Source organism: Strongylocentrotus purpuratus, unplaced genomic scaffold, assembly GCF_000002235.5.
Source record: "Strongylocentrotus purpuratus isolate Spur 01 unplaced genomic scaffold, Spur_5.0 spur5_scaffold_18, whole genome shotgun sequence".
Lineage (NCBI taxonomy): Eukaryota > Metazoa > Echinodermata > Echinoidea > Camarodonta > Strongylocentrotidae > Strongylocentrotus > Strongylocentrotus purpuratus.
The window spans coordinates 31,246,516-31,265,117 of NW_022145603.1; the positions used below are offsets into that span (position 1 = coordinate 31,246,516).

Genomic DNA, 18,602 nt, shown 5'->3' on the forward strand with positions numbered 1-18,602 from the left:
CGAGGCGTCAAAAATATCGATACCAGCTGGCTCCCGCCTCACGTATTGGCGGATCGAGGCTGCAATTTCGCCCGAAGCCTGGCTGGGGCAATTAATTTTCACTTATTAGCCCAGCCGGCTTGCGCCAGGCTGGGATCTGACTTTTACCCCGGAATCTTTAATCGGCCCATCCACCCCCCGCCTGGCGGCACGTCTATAATTGGCTCAGCCAGGCTGCCGCCAAAAATAGGTTGTTAAAGTTGCAACTTTAAATTTTCCAGCTGGCGGTCGCCGTACGGAGATGCTTAAAGTTTTAGTTTCACACTCCCCTATTGTCTTAATACCATGATGCTTCTTTTCTGTCTTTATTTTATAGCAAACGCATCCACAGCGACGAAGTTAAAGATGATGGTGATAGAGTTGATGAAAGCCTAGAACAACGTCCTGGAAAACGACGAGCGAAGATGGATCGTAAACCTACCTCACCTTAGGGTCCTTAGAATGAAATGCAATAGCATTATTGAATAACATCCAGAGATTGATTTGGCGGTAGCGAGAATATATCTTACACACACTTATGGAATATCGAATTTTATCTTATCAGTACATGTATTTCCTATTTTGATTTCTTGCCATTTTAATTACCTCAAAACAGCTGTTACATATAAGTGCAATCCTAATAAACTGTCATCAATTATGTATTACATGTCATCAATATTTTTCTTCTATTGGCATATTTTTTATGAATTTGATGGTAGTCTAAAATTGTATAGTTCTCATGATATCTTTCTTTATTTTGTAATACATTAATGCTGCATTAATCTTAACAATATTACCTCTCGGATAAATCTATGCAATTTTTACATGTTCTGTATAATATTGGTTTTATTGGTTACTCTTTATTTGTAAATAGATGGATATATGTAAATATCTAATAACTGATTATGAAATATAAAACATTTCATTTTTAATGTTTGCTTTAGGCCATGGATTTATTGGCGTTTAAATATTTTTTGTGGTGCTATTGCAAGAAATCTTCTGGCAAGACATTAATCAATATGTGCCTCACTATAAACCAGGTGTAAGAATTGTTTACTTGGTATGAAGAAAATTTGAACGTCATATTTTCTTATAACGTTGATTAGCCCGGCTAAAGTCGGCGTAATGATAATTGTGTACAGCGCTTAGAACCATAAACGCTGTATACATACTTTAATGTGTGTGTGTGCGTGTGTGGGTTTTGTGTGTGTGTGTGTGTGTGGGGGGGGGGGGGGGGGGGGGTAAGAGCACTTTTTTCTTTCTTTTCTGGTCCCAACAAAATCGCAACCACTCAGCCAGCCGCTGAATAAGCGGGGGGGGGGGGTGGGTGCGCACTAATTTATTTATTTTGTATTTGTTTTGGCCGAGGGGGCACGTCCGTGTTTGCCAGTACATTTTTGGCGAATTTGGGACTGATTTGAACACTTTTTGGGGGGCCGGGGGGGGGGGGGCACGTGCCCCCTGTGCCCCCCCCCCTGGATCCGCCACTGTGTAACATTAAGAAGTTTTTTCTGTCAATGTAAATGAATGCAAAATGTGCGCAACAAATTACTTAGGCCTATGTGTATTCAGTGAGCGTTGCGTTAAAAGATACAGACATGGGAGCGTACTGCACATTACACATGCAAACATATTGTACATCATTCCGGGACATCATTAGTAAATCGGCGGTTTTGCCGCTTTATATTCTAAAAATAATAATCTAAAATCAATAGTAATAATTTATGTATTCATATAAGAGTAATTGGAAGTGATCGCATATAATGAGTCAGTATTATGTCATGACAATGTTAAAAAAGATATCAAACTACAAAGCAATATGTGACCCGCTACGGCAAAACCCGACGCTTCTCGGCAAATCCCATTGTGCTGTAGGCCCGTTTGAACATGAAATTTCGAATTTAGGGATCAACTGAGATTTTTGCATGATCAGAAAGTCTATTTTTTATAAATTGATTTAGAGAAAAAATGAACTCAAAAAACGATCTAGAAGTATTTTTAATTATATTTTGTATCTAATCATGTGCTCCATTGTCCAGTGAAATTAGTTGAAACAATGCGGTCAAAAGAAGGGAAAGTTCGCGATTCATCGCTTGTTGTTTTCCCTCTCAGTTGACCACGTTTGAGTTGATCCCTGACGTATTTGGTACGAAAATAACGAGTAAGGATCGGTTATTCCAAATATGGTTATATTGGGCGGTCCTAAATAAAATTGCCCAATGAAAAATGCCATGAAAGATGACATCATTTCGATGAGCTGTCAAGCAGGCCGTAAACAAATGCCTGTTGCCAGCCACGTGATCCAAATCCAGACACTTGATTCGCCAATATTCGCACAAGACGTCATTGCCTTGTTGTTGTGATTGCTCAGCGGTCAAATTCTCGCATCGAAACACCAGCTTTTTTCTTCGAAAACTTGTTCAGAAGTTTGTTTTTAATGAGCTAGAGTTTCATATATCAAGTAAAATACGTGTATTCATCGAGTGGCTAGAACAATGTCGAGGAAAAAGAGGAATTTAACGGATAAAACCGTCGCTTCTTTGTTGAATGATGCATCGGCGTGCGGTATGCCGTGCATGGCTTGACCGAACACCTGGCTGACTACTTCGCGAACCCGACCGGGCCGAGCCCCCGGCCGCGGGCGAGAGAGGAACTCCTTCGTCTCCTAGCTCCGACTCTGATTCTGGTAGGTTTATTAATATTATCATTATTAAAAAGGTATTCAAGTTACTTAGTTAGGTCTACGCCCATATTATTTATTAAAGACTTGTTTCGCCAAAATGTTCGAGCAACAAAAGCTAGATTAGACATTTTAAGTGCACTATTATTTAAATTAAAATTTATTATTAAATTAGATTATGATTTATGAAGCATCTCATACCTATACAAAAATCTCTGCGGAGTCTAGACTACTTGTTGATATTAGTTTTTGAATCTCTATTTTATAATTATACTTAACAGAGTCTGATGAGTTCGAGGAGGCAGGTCCATGACCAGCAGAGCCATGTGAAAGCGGCGATGAAAGCGGCGATGAAAGCGATTGGGTCGATGAGGCAGATGCATGCAGAGGAGCCTATGGATTTGTCAAGTGACAATGAAAGCGTCATACTGGGACCGGGTCCTGTCATTGATGACGAGGAGGAGGCGGCAGCAGCTACAAATCTGGCCCAACAAATACATGTAGATCTTGATCTGGAACCGCTGAAGGACCGCGTGAATAAATGCAACTGCCGTATCTTCAATCGAAGACGCTGTATCAAACAATTCTCTGTAGCCGAACAAGAGTCCATAAGGTATAATTGGATCTGTCACTATTTACTTGTATTTCTTTATAATAATGTCTAAGGACTGGATGTTTATGTACAAGCTGCAGTTTAATGCAAAATATACTTACATTTATTCTAAGCTAATTATATTTTCTCCTATTTTGCAGCATTAATCAGTAGACCCTAACGTATGCTTTAAAAAAAATACTTCACCACTAAACTGTACCAAGCATAATAAATATTATAATTGAGATCCTTAGGAAAACGTTGCAAAGCTCTGTCCAAATTTCAAGTGTTTTAATGAAATGAAATTTGCTACAATACATTTACTCTTTTCTTCTTCCAAGTCAACCAACTTTTACTTTATTGTGAGCTGGTGTTTTCCATTTGAGAATGATCTACTATTGTAGTGTAACAAAAAATATTTACTTTGTAAAGAAAAATAGTAGATGCGAAAATTTGACTAATCAGGAGATTTTTGTTTCGTTTTGCTTTTTCCCTCATGTCTGCAGGTCAATGTTCCTAAAGAACAGAAGACAGAGGCACTCAGGAGGCAGGAGGAGCATCTTCTACAGGACAGCCTGTCAAGCCTTACAGGCAGTCGCGATAGAGCTCTCCATCAAGAAGCTAGGGAAGAAGACTGCGAACTCCAAGCCTGTAGTTTTTCATTACAGATTCGACTTTGCACAGCAAGTGCATTATCCAGTTGACCCCCAACAACCTGGCCCTTCGTATTTCCGTACACAAAGAAAGTGCCACATCTTTGGCATGTCTTATCCTATGTACATACTATTGATCTCTTCGGCTGTGAATTTTGTATGAAACAAGATAACTCAAGAGATTCGAAACTGTTCATCATTAATTCTTGGGCACTAATGCATAATAGTTTATGATTAGTGTAGTCACTAGTCAGATTGCATTTGTTATGGGATTCGTTATTGTTTTTTCTTTACTTTGATAATGAAAGAATATATTTTATATCTGATACTGATTGACTGAAATTAATATTTTTGCATTATTAATCTCTATCTCAAGAAGACAACAGCTCTGTCAAATGGTCTCAACTGTTACTTTATTGTACATTCCTAAATGAACCAGGATATTTTTACAATACATGTATTATAGGTTATCTGTTGTCGAGTGACTTACACGATATCTTTTTTTTTCTCAAATAGTCTTGATTAAGACTAATGCTTTATATCATAGCCTTTATTAAATATGACAAAATATCAATCATTTTGAACTCGCTTTATTTGTTCCAGTAATTATCATTTGAAAAATAGATTCTGACGGGTTTCAAGTTCAACGCAATTCGTTATTTCACTTTATTGCAATCTTATTTTTAATATATTTTTTTTAAATCATTTTTATTACATCTGGTTTTGTAATAGGCCTATTATTAAGCATAAATTTTAAGAAAATGCACTATTACATTTTATCATTGCAACATTGATGTAACCTGCTACTATTTTGTGTACAAGAACAAATTCTGTACTGATGAAACATAATAAACCGTGGAATCGTTTTCCCATCAACTTTGCCTAGTAGAACAAAAACTTTGAAATTCTTTTGTTTTCTATTGTTTTTAAAAATTATCATAACTTTATTAATATTTTTCCAAATCTAATGGTTTTAACAGAAATGTAAGTTGGGTATGTGTCTAGTATGCCTGTAAAATAACAAGACTTTAGCTTGTTTGGTTGATGCCGTTGCTATGAAGTGAATGTATGCATGTTTTTTGTGTGAAAATTGAACCAAATTCTTAACTTTAAACCTCAATATCTCATAATCAACTTCCGGTGATTGAAATCACAAAAATCACAATAACTTTGTCAAATTTCAATCAATTTTTTTAAATGAGGTATCATCTTAAAGGTCATACTTTACTCTTTCCAATGATACCAAGAACTCAATTTTTATTTTTACCATGAAGTGTTGGGTTTTGCCATAGCAGGTCACATATACAGTAGGTATGCGGTTGCACCATGTGTGAGAGAGAGAGAGAGGTTTGAGGAGTCCTGAAAAGGACTCTGACTCGGTAATCTTTCTTGGAGGAGTGTAGTCCTGAAAAGGACTGTCTGTTATCTTTCTTAGCATATAGTTCTCAGGAGAACTATCTCTCTCTCTCACACATGGTGCAACCGCAAACCTACTGTATATCTACATCACCATGCAAGCCGACACTTACAATTTCTTATATTTCTTCATTAATCTGTTATAGGAATTACAATTGTGATTGATTTTAATGAGTCATCCTGTGCAGGTCTCCAGTTCCCAGTGTCTTATAAGCAGAGCTTGAAGATTATGAGGTATTGTGTTTCAAGACAAGCATGACTTTAATGCGCTGTGTAACAAATTGCATTGAATAATTATGTTTGTTTGTACTTGAGAACATTTGTTAAATAAATCCCATTGATGCCAAACGATACAAACGTGTCACTGTTCTTACTGCATTTTTAAAGGGCCAGGCCATAGGTATTAAGCCTGGAGTTGCGATCAATCAAACACAAATTGGCAACTCTTTGACGTATCTTGCGATCTCCCCTCCCATTTGCTCTGGACATAACATTTCATAAACTTTCATTTACTTCGTTATTGCTGACGGAATAAATTTTGTCCATATAGGCGTTGTATAAAAACATATTTGCAATGATCATATTTAAGGTGCATTTATGATGGAAAATTTACGTAAGGAGCAAATGGTAGAGGAGCTCGGAAGATATCTCACAGAGCGTATCAGGATAATTACTCCCTGGACAATCACTCCCCAAAAAATATTACCCCCGGAGAACTAACCCAAAGGACAATACCCCCCCTGGAAAACTACCCCCTGTTAATCAAAGAGGAAGTCCACCCTCAGGCTGATAATAAGTTTGTTTTAATGAAAGAATAACTTTTTCCAGGGGTTTATTGTACTTAAGGATTAATTTTACCGCTGGTAAGTAACTGGGGGGGGGGGGGGGGGGGGGCCCGGCCCCCCTGGAAAAAATAACAAGTTAATTTTACCCTTTTTTTGGAGAAGGTCCCCCCCCCCCTTGGCGCTCAAGGGGGGGGGGGGGTGCGATTTTTCAAATTTTCGAGGGCCCCCCAAACAAATTAGTGCTCACGATTTTCAAATTTTGATTGATCGCATCTATACAAATTCATAACCTTCTTTTTAAACTAGGCCTACATTTTTAATTCTTTTTAAAGTACAATGAAAGGAAATAAACATTTTAAAGGGTTATAATATGGTCTTGCTTGTGTTTGTTCGTTCGTCTGGTTGTTTCTGTTTGTCGTTTTTCCTCCCTCCCTCTCCCTCTCTCTCTCTCCCTCTCTATCCCCACACTCACACACACTTCCCTTTCCGCCATTCAGGTAGTAAGAGTAGGGTAGAATAACAGGAAATGGAACATATGGCTCCGTTTAGTCTCATTTCACAACGCCCCCTATCGTCAGAGCATGGTCAGATTCAGCAGCCTAACATGTTAGCCTATGGACGTTTTTTTACAAAAATCGTTAAAAATTCATTTTTTGTTTAAACGAAAAGCACATCCACCCCGACGTATGTTATCACTAGCTCTTTCATTGGAGCCCTCATGTCTCATTGACTTTTGAAAGTTCACCCACCGTAATTTTTCAAAATAGGTTGCAAGCTCGTCATTGCCTAACATACACATGTGAAACAAGTCTAACTTTGGACTCAGTTTACCAAGCGATTTGAAGATTATAGGTCGAGCACACGAAACATAAAAAGCATGAATTATCATAGATCACTTCTGCCTATTTCGTTTTGTCCATTTCATCCAACCCCCCACCGTAATTTTTCCATTTAGTAAAAGCAAACATTTTGCCGAGTTTAACAAAAACATGAATATTTGTAGATGACGTTGACTTGCTCAGAAATTTGTCGCCCTCTAGTGGCAGCTGATTTTTGGTTCGATGGAGCAAGCTGAGTTTGTTTGTTACCGAATGTTTTGATTTGTCAAAAATCGTATTCTGAGGGATATTCAGTTCACAAAAGGGCACAGAGGTCAGTATATTTATATATATGATGTTTGCTTGCAATTAAGTGCTGTTATGTAAAGGATTATGAAGATTAATTTGGATATAAAGCCAAGTCTGGCTGTATGTAGCGATACGTTCATGTACACGTGTAATGTGCGACTGTGTAGGAATTTACGTAGAACGGTAAATTCATTTATGAAATATTGGATAAAGTGAAGAGTAATGACTGATATATATATGACTTATGACTGTATGAGACAGGTTTCATTTATCATAGTTATGAAAGTACTTGTATTAGGGTAATTTAGGACAAAGATAAATGAAGTTTACAAGGAAGGGTCTGGAAGGATCTACACTTTCTACTTACATAGAAAGGCATATGTGGGGCAATGAAAAGTCATTATTCTTTCGTTATTGGAGTTGGATTCAATTTAGTTAGGCTGTCAAGTTACAAGGAGCCATGGAAGCCTTATAAATTGTATGACATAATGATTATAACGATTGGCAAGGGTTTATAGCCAAGATTATTTGCGTAGATGATTCTGTGATCGATCGAAACTGTAATCGATATAAATGCTCATTTCCTTATTTGGTAACGTATTGAAGCATTGCAGTTGTGGTTAGATTCATTTGCATATTTACTTATTATGCTTGCAATTTTTGTCTTTGTCATACAGTTTTCACGGAGTTACATGGATGGATACGGAGACGTAAAATAAAGATTGACAACTCCCGTAAAAGCTTGTGTCTGACTGAATTTATTGGGTTTTCGTGATCGACAACAGTTACAGTGAAAACTCTTCCACAGTGAATCCCTACCAGAAGATTCCTTGTTTCTGCCGAGACTGGGAAGCTACAGAGACACCTGTTAATCATGACTGAAGAACAACCTGCTCAGCAGAAGCGACAGTCAGTCCCTACAGAAAGGAGCATCGAATACCAGCTCGATCTGAAGACTAAGAACTTCAGAAGCAGTGTGACCTCCTGGCGACGTAAGGCCAACAAGCTAAGAGCTGCACTAATAGATGATGTTGGTTTTTCTGACGTCAAGGCTCTTCGAGATGGGTTACAAGTACTGATGGACACTGTCATCAATGGGCAGGAGAACCTCGCTGAGTTACGATTGTCCTCCGAGATAGCTGATGATAGTGAGGACAAATTAGAGGAAGTTGAGAAAGAACACAGTTCAATCATGAAAAGCACTCTTGAAAGGATGATTGTTCTAAAGGAAGATGAAAGAAGCGATGAAGCATCTTTGAGGCAGGCAGTCACTCCAGACGAATCATCACCTGTTGACCCACCTGTTGACCCACCTGTTCGCGAGACTCCACCCACTGATCCTTTGATTCTCTTTGCAGAACAGTTGAGAGCCTCAAGATTGCCTCTACCTGAACCGACCGCATTTGATGGCGATCCCCTCTTGTATCCAGGTTGGAAACACGCCTTCGACGTTTTAATTGATCGCAGTGGCATCACGCCTATGGACAGGTTCTTCTACCTTGAAAAGTACCTGAAGGGTCAACCCCTAGAACTAGTGAAAGGATATGCTTTAATCGACAACGAAATAGCATATCATGATGCCAGAAAGGCTTTGGAAGAACGTTACGGAAATTCCTTTGTCATAGCTAAAGCCTTTCGAGACAAGATAGAGAGGTGGCCTCGAATAGCCACAAAGGATGCACCTGGTTTGAGGAAGTTCTCTGATTTCCTACGGCAGTGTGTAACAGCAATGGACAAAATTCAGAACCTCCATCATCTGAATGACGACAGAGAAATTCGTAAGATCCTGACCAAGTTACCTGAATGGTTAGTTGTACGCTGGTCCAGGAAGGCCTATCACTGGGCAGACAGCTATGGCGGCTTTCCCCCTTTCAAGCTCTTTGCCGGTTTCATCGAGGAGGAGTCAAAGATTGCTTGTTGTCCCATCACCTCTGTTTATGGATTGAGGGAATTAAGATACGAGAGAGTAAATGCAGCAGCATCAGAAGTCAGAACATTAGCAACTGATGCTACTAGCAGTAGGAATCAGAAAGGAATGGGTGATGGAAAGCAGCAATGGACTGTATCCTGCTTGCTCTGCAAGAAGTCCCACTCCTTAGAAGAGTGCCCTACCTTTTCAACATGGGAGATGGCAGAGAAAAAGAAATTTATCGTTGAAAAGGGCTTGTGCTATGGGTGTCTAAAGGTTGGCCATCGATCAAATGAATGCAAGAAGAGAAGCACTTGTAAGGAGTGTAAAAGGAGACACCCAACAGCACTCCACGTTAAAGACTGGGTAAAGGTTAATTCTTTAAATGAATCATCAAATGAAGATACAACCCAAGACGAAGTGAGATCATCAAGCACACACACTTCAAAACGAAGCAATGGTAAAGAAACTCTCAAAAGCTCAATGATAGTTCCAGTGTGGTTGTCACACCATTCTGCTATCGAGCCAAGACTTGTTTACGCACTCTTGGACACACAATCAGATACTACTTTCATCTTGGATGAAACCAAGCAAGCAATGGGACTGAGAGGTACCTCAGTTAACTTACGACTCTCAACGATGTCAGCAGTGAATGAGAAAGTATCTAGCATCAAAGTAGAGGAACTGGAAGTTACATCTTACGATGGCAAAAACAAGATTTGTTTGCCTCCAGCCTTCACGAGAAAGATCATACCTGCAAATCGGAACCATATTCCCACGTCGGATATGGCAGCATCCATTCCCCATCTGAGTAAGCTACAGTATGAGGTTCCTGCAGAACAGGGATGTGAGATAGGACTACTGATTGGTTATGACTGTTCTAAGGCTCTTATGCCTCGTGATGTGATACCTTCGTCAACCAGTGATGGACGATACGGTGTTCGCACAGATCTTGGATGGAGCATCGTTGGTATGTTTGACGAGAATTATGATGGCTACATCAACGACCCTATTGGAGTGAGCCACAGAGTAAAGGTCTGCATGGTCCCAGAGGACTTGCAAGGGGTCCAAGGTCATGAGGAAGTCTCTTTCTCTCATCGTCGACTAGTGAAGGAAGAGATTGCCCCAACTCAAGTAGTGAAGCTTCTCGAGGCGGACTTCATGCAAGGCACAGAGAGTAAACCTTACTCGCAGAACGACGTTAAGTTTCTCAAACTGGTGGAAAAGACGAATATGTGCAATAATAACCAGTATCCTGTCATTAAGCCTATGGCTACTGAGATGCTCACTCAAGCTGAAAAGGAAATTCTGAAGCATGTTCAGAATGAGGACTTTCCAGATGGAATTCCAGATGAAATTCGTCAACTCCGATGTGACAGAGGGACCAACATTGTTGGCGCTGAAGCAGAGCTCAAGAAAGCTTTGAAGGAGATGAACCATGATCCAGTGAAGAGTCATCTCTTGAAAGAAGGATGTGACTATATCAAGTTCAACTTTAACCTTCCAGCTGCAAGCCGTATGGGAGGGGTCTGGGAGCGCCAAGTGTTGGAAGCGTTACTTCAACAGCATGGTAGACAGTTAGATGATGAAGCTTTATGCACCCTGATGTGTGAAGTGATGGCCATTGTTAACAGCCGCCCTCTCACCGTGGACTTCATCAATGATGGAACTTCAACAGAACCGCTTACTCTGAATCACCTACTTACGCAAAAGTCGAAGGTGATACTCCCACCATCTGGCAACTTTCTGCGACAAGACGTGTATCTGCATAAGTCCTGGAGAAGAGTGCAACATCTTGCGAATCAATTTTGGTGTCGTTGGCGTCAGAAGTGGACCCGTCTAGAACGCGAAATGAGAGTCGGAGACTTGGTCGTTGTTAAGGATAACAATACTCCTAGAAACGCATGGCCAATGGATAGGATCGCTGAAACTTATCCCTCGGATGATAAGCATGTTCGTAAGGTTAAGATCGCAATGGGTGAACAGAAACTGAATGCAGTAGGAAAGCGAACTACCCCATGTTCTTACCTTGAGCGTCCGATTCATAAACTAATATTACTTGTCCCACAGGAAGACCAGGAGTAATTCCCGGACAAGGAGCCATAGCGTAACTTTGCGAAGATTATTTTTAATTTCACTCGTTTAAGGGAAATTTATGACCTGAAGTCATGTTTGTATCATATATGGATGAAGATGACATTGAGTCATTAAAATATGATCCATGAACTCCTGAATTTATTTGAACTGGACCAAATGAAGGTCTGAACTCAGAGACTAGAGACTCACATTTTCTTTGGGTCTGAACTCAAAGACTAATATCTTGTACATTTGAGACTGAATTGAGAGACTAGTACTTTTTACTTTGATCTGGGTCTTAATTTAAAGACTAGGGTTTGGTACGATTTGTGTCTGACATCCAAAATTAAGCTATGCGCAATGTTGGGCCTGACTTTAAAAATGGTCCATTTTGCATGAAGGGTCTGTAGGAAAGACTAAGACTAATTTATGCATGATATTGTTTTTTGTCTGGTTTTGAATTACGGTAACTGGAAATTTTTTATTTCAGTTTAGGCTTGACAAGAAGTCTGAAAGTAAAGACTAGAAATGTATTGCTTTGAAGAAACCCTTAGTATGATTTTGATTTCAGAATCAATCGGGAATGCAATTATTTGTCATGGTTTAGAGTTGTAAATTCTTCTGCGCACTGAAGGAGTAGAATTTCTGGATAGTTTGCATTCAGTAAGTTTATCATACCCGGTCAAGTCAACGGCAAATTATTTATGCAGGTTGATGCTAACTTTTGAGTATTTCAATTTGATTTGAAGGGAGTACAGGTATAGTGTCCAGAAATCGGAAGAATTCAAGTGTTTTTTTTTTTTTTTTTTGGCCTATGAAAATGACAATTGGTCAATAAGTTGTTTTTGTCATTTTCAATGTTCACTTGTGTGTATAAGGAAGTCATAGTTTTTTCATGACTACAGGGCAATCAGTGAATTTACACCAGTTCGGATCTATAAGAATTTGTAAATGTGCTTGTGCTCATTTAAAACGGTTTGATAGGAATTTAATACTTACATGTTATTTCTTGATAATTGGTGACATAGATTACATTCCATCTGATATTCCAGACCAGTGGTCAGAACCTTGTTATTTTACTTAAATGTGAAAAATTACTTGCTGAATGATATTCCACATATTAATTTGCATACTTTAGCTTGATGTAATATCATGCATGTATATAATGTGAAGTACGTACTGTAGAAATTTTTGATCTCTGTGGAGTTATCGGTTAATAACTGGCAAAGAAATACCTATAGAGGGTAAATTAGTTTCAGTTTTTCAACTGATTTAAAGGAGCCATGTAGATGACGTTGACTTGCTCAGAAATTTGTCGCCCTCTAGTGGCAGCTGATTTTTGGTTCGATGGAGCAAGCTGAGTTTGTTTGTTACCGAATGTTTTGATTTGTCAAAAATCGTATTCTGAGGGATATTCAGTTCACAAAAGGGCACAGAGGTCAGTATATTTATATATATGATGTTTGCTTGCAATTAAGTGCTGTTATGTAAAGGATTATGAAGATTAATTTGGATATAAAGCCAAGTCTGGCTGTATGTAGCGATACGTTCATGTACACGTGTAATGTGCGACTGTGTAGGAATTTACGTAGAACGGTAAATTCATTTATGAAATATTGGATAAAGTGAAGAGTAATGACTGATATATATATGACTTATGACTGTATGAGACAGGTTTCATTTATCATAGTTATGAAAGTACTTGTATTAGGGTAATTTAGGACAAAGATAAATGAAGTTTACAAGGAAGGGTCTGGAAGGATCTACACTTTCTACTTACATAGAAAGGCATATGTGGGGCAATGAAAAGTCATTATTCTTTCGTTATTGGAGTTGGATTCAATTTAGTTAGGCTGTCAAGTTACAAGGAGCCATGGAAGCCTTATAAATTGTATGACATAATGATTATAACGATTGGCAAGGGTTTATAGCCAAGATTATTTGCGTAGATGATTCTGTGATCGATCGAAACTGTAATCGATATAAATGCTCATTTCCTAAAGATGGGAAAGATCCCTTTTCACTGAAAAATTATAGACCCATTTCCCTTCTTAATGTCGATTATAAAATCTTAACAAAAATTTTGGCTAAGCGAATCAAGAAAGTATTAAATGAGATCATTATGGGAGATCAGGTGGGCTACATGAAAGGGAGGAATATTGGTGAGGCCATTCGCATTATAGATGATATTATTTTTCATACATCCCGTTACAATTTATCTGGTTTTTTGTTAGCTGTAGACTTCGAAAAAGCTTTTGACTCAATTTCACATCAATTTCTTCAAAAAGTTCTGTCGTCATTTGGTTTCGGTCCGTCCTTTCAAAAGTGGGTTAAAGTTTTATACATGAACACTCTAAGTTGTGTATTAAATGAAGGAGGGTCCACTGGTTATTTCAAAGTAGAAAGGGGAGTAAGACAGGGAGACCCTCTTTCTCCGTACCTCTTTATCTTGTGTATTGAAGTAATGGCACACAAATTACGAATAGATAAATTGGTGGACGGAATTAATTTTGGAGATAAGGAAACTAAACTAGTACTTTATGCGGATGATATGACAATTTTTGTTCGCAATAAAAAATCAATTAATAGGTTAAAAGTATTATTTGCAGATTTCGAAAAAATTTCTGGACTGAAAATAAACAACGACAAGACTAAAATATTAAGGTTAGGTTCATGTCAACGTTTAGATTGTGATTTTGCTTTTGGCGAAATAGTTGACTTTCTTAAGGTTTTAGGGATTTTCTTTTCCCTCGATGAACACAAGAAAGAAGATCTAAATTATAAAGAAATCTTAAGTAAAATAAAAACACTTTTAAATTTTTGGAAGCAAAGGGATTTAACACTTATGGGTAAGATTCAACTATTGAAAGTGCACATTTATTCTAAAGTTCTTTATCGGGCGTCACTTACTCCTGTTCCAAAATGGGTTTATGATTCACTGGATGAATTAACTTTTGATTTCATATGGAAAGGAAAAACAGATAAAATCAATAGAAACACCATGTTCTTAGACTATAACCAAGGGGGGTTAAAGATGTTAAATTTTTCTGCACAAGTTAAATCGCAGCGAATTATGTGGATTCAAAAACTTCTAAACAAAGATGAAGACATGAAATGGAAACAATATTTTAACTTTGTCACTGAACACGTGGGTGGAGATTTGATATTTTCATGTGACTATATACCAAGTTTATTAAAAGTGACAGCTCCACAATTTTATAAGGATTTATTAGAAGATTGGGTGAATACGAGACATATAAGGAGTATAGACATTGGTGATGTGGTAATTTTTAATAATAAACTTATTCGATATAAAGGAAGTTGTATATACGATAAGAGGTTGTATGACAAAGGAATTTACAAATTAAAACATATTCTGGAAAACGATGGTAAACTAAAAAGTGACAGGCATTTTATCGATTTAGGTGTTGAAGTAAATGAAATTGAAAAGATCAAGCACTTTTATACCTGTTTACCAGTTTGTTGGAAAAATAATTTTAGAAAGGGAGAAGAAAAAAATAATTCTGGAACTGATTTCACTTTGGGGAAGAAAACAACTAATATAGCTGATTTAAAATCAAAACAAATTTATGTACAATTAATAAAGAAAGATGATTTTAAACCTTTGGTTTTTGAGAGAATTGGAAGGAACTATGGTTTTTCCTGTAAGGAAATAGAAAACATATTTTTAAGACTAAGACAGTGTACACTTAACAGTCGATTAAGAGAGTTTCAGTTCAAACTTATACATAATATATTATATACAAACCATCACCTCTTCCGTTTTGGTCTTGTCTCGACTAACTTATGCTCATTTTGCGAAAAAGATGAAGAAACATATAAACATTTATTTTATACTTGTGAATTTGCACAATCAGTGTGGGAAATGTGCACGAGATTTTTAGACTTTGAAATACATAACTGTAGTTTGGAGGAAATTCTGTATGGGAAAGAGGAGAGAAATAAAGGAAAATATCAATTAATGAATCATGTTTTAATTCTTGTTAAATATCTGATTTATAGAAATAGAGAACTTAAAAAACCACCCTCTTTTAATGAAATAAAGAATAGTATAATAGGGGATAAAGTAGAAGAAAGGAAATTGGCAGCAATGAGGGGAACTCTCACTATTCATTTTTCTAAATGGGAACACCTGAGTATTAGACAAACAATTGGAACCCAGAGCCAGTCGTCCACCGGTTAAGAGGGGGGGGGGGGGGGGGGAATGGGGATAAGGGAGAGGTCGGGTAGGGTAGGGTTAACAAAAAGAGAAAACTTTTCTCTCAGGACAACAGTATAAAAAGAAGTATAAGTTGCTACATTGTTAAAAAAAAAAAAAATGGATTATACAACTGCATATGTTTTCTTTGAAAATATGAATTTTTGTTTCAAATATGATGTATAGGAACTAACTATGTAAGTTTCCTTTGAAGCCGTTTGTAAGACAAAAATTTATACTGATTTATAATGTCATCACATTTGCAGTGAGAGTTATGATGATTGTAATTTGTACTATGATTATAATTTGTTTCAAGAGAGAAAAGAATAAAAACTGACCATAAAAAAAAAAAATTTCCTTATTTGGTAACGTATTGAAGCATTGCAGTTGTGGTTAGATTCATTTGCATATTTACTTATTATGCTTGCAATTTTTGTCTTTGTCATACAGTTTTCACGGAGTTACATGGATGGATACGGAGACGTAAAATAAAGATTGACAACTCCCGTAAAAGCTTGTGTCTGACTGAATTTATTGGGTTTTCGTGATCGACAACAGTTACAATATTCATGAACGGTCAGACAATACAGCCTTTTAGTACGTAACGTATAGTGAATGGGAATGTGCGATGATCCGTGTAGGAGGTAGAGGTCAGTGGTTTGTGCTGGCAATGTTCACGCGAGCGAAAATGAGACAATCGGAGCAATATGAATGGTAATAGATCGAGGTACAATAATATTTCAATACTGTGGCAGCAGAATGTGATTTGAAGAAGTGTTTTATTTAGCTTCTTTTATATAGCGCTTATCAAAAATGTCTCTAAGCGCTTTGCAAATGTATCATTACCCCGGTCATTAGATTCAGTGCACAATCTCCACTCCCTGGGGAGTATTCCATCCAGGCATCCTACCGGGTACCCATTTAACACCTGGGTGGAGAGTATGGGAGCTAAGTAGGAGGGAGAAGGGGGTAGAATGGTAATATTAACAATAACAGTAATATGCCGTTCTTCAATAGCGCAGAAATCACATAACATAACGTTTCCCTGCGCTTACAATAGAAACTGAATTATTTTTACCTCAACTTTAGCTCTGGCAGCCGTATCGCTCATTGTATTCAATGAATGAACCCTACATGGCACCCACTTACTACACACCCTGGGTCGAATGTGGCAAATGTAAAATAGGGGGGGGGGGAAGCATTCATTTTTAATTCCTCAACGGCGGGGGGGGGGGGATTTTTGTTTAAAGGTAAAATTAACCTGTTTTGACCTGTTTTGGGGGCCAGGGTGTAGAGGACTCCGATCACCGACAAAACTAGCCACCAATTACAAATCCACCTTTTCTCATTGTTCCTGACGGCAGCGCAATTTTACCGACAATATCCTGATAAGTGGGCATGGGTGTCGATCTGTAACTGATACCTATTCATCAGGGGGGGGGGGGTGATCTATTCATTCATCCCCCCTGATGAATAGGTATTACGTAAGGATCGACACCCATGTAAGTGGGGGTGTCGCACCCCTACACCCCCTCTAGTGACGCCCCTGAGTATGGTGGCAGTCTAGCAGAGGTAGGATGGTAGTATAGATAGGATGGTAAAAGATGTAGTTTGGTAGTAGAGGTAGAATGGTAGTGTTCATGGTCGTATAAGAGGTAGAGTGGAAGAACGGGTAGGGTGGTTGTAGAAGTAGAATGGTAGAAGAGGTAGGAGGGTAGAAGGGGTAGGTTGGTAATAGAGGTAGGGTGGAAATAGAGGTAGGATCAAAATTAGAGATAAAATGATAGTAGATCCAGGATGGTAGTAGAGGTAGGATGGTGGTAGAGGTAAAATCGTTGTAGATCGAAGTAGGAGAGGTAAGGTGGTAATAGAGGTAGGAGGGTAGCAGAGGTAGGTTGGTAGAAGAGGTAGGGTGGTTGGAGAGGTAAGATCGAATTACAGGTAATATAGTACTAGATCCAGGATGGTAGTAGAGGTGGAGTGGAGGCAGAGGTAAGATGAGATGCTAGTAGAGGTAGGGTGGTAGTAGAGGTAGGATGAAATTAGAGTTAAAACGTAGTAGATCCAAAATGGTGGTTGAAGTAGGAAAGAAGTACATAGTGTGCTATAAGAAGATGCCTGGAGAAATCATATCCATTCAAAACCCTTACTATAGTCTTGGTACCCCTTCCCCTCCCTTAGAAAAGAAAAGAAAAGAAGAAAAACAAAAAGAATTTGTTGGGTTTCAGACCGGGTTATGAATATCAGGATACTAACCATCCAAAGCGGCTGTCTATTTTCTTTGTAACATGGGTACCAGCTGTAACACATGAAAGGTGAAAGTAGATGAAAAGGGGCATGCAATTGTGTGTGTACCTGTTGTGTGCATGTTTGTACAAACCTCAAGGAAGGGGGGGGGGGGCTGTACAGGAGCCGCAGTTTTTATTTGGGATTTTGATATTTTAAATAGAATTCACTGGAAATAATGGAAAAAATATAATGAAAATATAATGTACTGTGACAATCATTATGATACATGTGAAACAATATGATGCCTTACTGAAGAAAAGACTTAATGTAATGAATGCAATCAAATTTGATGTATAAACCTGTAAAGTGCCATGTTACAAATTAATTAATTCCACCCGAATAATTGTATTTCAATAGTCAGAATGCGAATTGCAAACATTATGTAATGCTAGGTAGGGCAAGCCACAATGTTAGTCCTATCTTACCACACATAATGTATGGAAGTCTCATTCTGGCTATTGGAATACAAATATTCGTAACAGGTGATTGAAATGATTTGTAATGAGGCACTTAACAAAGATTTGTGCATTAAATCTGATTGCATTACAAGAATAGCCTATTGGTAATTAATTTCCGTGTCATTACCAATATCATGAATAGCTTTTAACATGATGGTCCCACCAATAGCTAATTATATTATGAGAACCTACTCTCTAAAAAAAAAAAAGAGTGAATTTTCAAAATCACGGACGTCACTCCTCTGGAGAGTGAAAATGTAGTGAAAATAGAGTGAACATTCACTCTTTTCTTCTAGAGAGCACTCTAAAATCAATCGATTTTCACTCCTAAACAAGTGATCACGGACGTCACTCCCAAGAAAGTGAAAATTGAGTGAAAA

The 18,602-nt window shown here is 38.0% G+C and overlaps 2 protein-coding genes across 3 annotated transcripts; both read left to right on the forward strand.

Annotated features, from left to right (window-relative positions):
* Nucleotides 1-2,347: 2,347 nt before the first annotated feature.
* On the forward strand, nucleotides 2,348-4,831 carry LOC115925570. Its single transcript, XM_030989704.1, has 3 exons — nucleotides 2,348-2,704; nucleotides 2,980-3,311; nucleotides 3,797-4,831. The coding sequence occupies exons 2-3, from the start codon at nucleotides 2,986-2,988 to the stop codon at nucleotides 4,104-4,106; spliced, it is 636 nt and encodes a 211-aa protein (XP_030845564.1). The 5' UTR covers nucleotides 2,348-2,704; nucleotides 2,980-2,985; the 3' UTR covers nucleotides 4,107-4,831.
* A 2,316-nt stretch (nucleotides 4,832-7,147) lies between these two features.
* On the forward strand, nucleotides 7,148-15,988 carry LOC100889879. 2 transcript variants are annotated; one of them, XR_004064820.1, is made up of 2 exons: nucleotides 7,148-12,694; nucleotides 15,926-15,988. XR_004064820.1 is itself a non-coding variant. In XM_003729718.3 (2 exons), exon 2 carries the CDS (start codon nucleotides 8,146-8,148, stop codon nucleotides 11,263-11,265), a length of 3,120 nt encoding a protein of 1,039 aa, XP_003729766.2. In that variant the 5' UTR covers nucleotides 7,148-7,296; nucleotides 7,949-8,145; the 3' UTR covers nucleotides 11,266-12,908. The 2 variants fall into 2 exon arrangements, 1 of the variants encoding a protein (XP_003729766.2); XM_003729718.3 differs by lacking the exon at nucleotides 15,926-15,988 and having other exon boundaries at nucleotides 7,148-7,296; nucleotides 7,949-12,908.
* The last annotated feature ends 2,614 nt before the right edge of the window (nucleotides 15,989-18,602 follow it).

Excerpts from the sequence above, each read along its gene's own strand:
- LOC100889879 (XM_003729718.3), top strand. The coding sequence starts at position 8,146 with ATGACTGAAGAACAACCTGCTCAGCAGAAGCGACAGTCAGTCCCTACA.
- LOC115925570 (XM_030989704.1), top strand. The coding sequence starts at position 2,986 with ATGAGTTCGAGGAGGCAGGTCCATGACCAGCAGAGCCATGTGAAAGCG. Across the intron at positions 3,312-3,796 it reads GCCGAACAAGAGTCCATAAG|GTCAATGTTCCTAAAGAACA; the intron begins GTATAATTGGAT and ends TCATGTCTGCAG.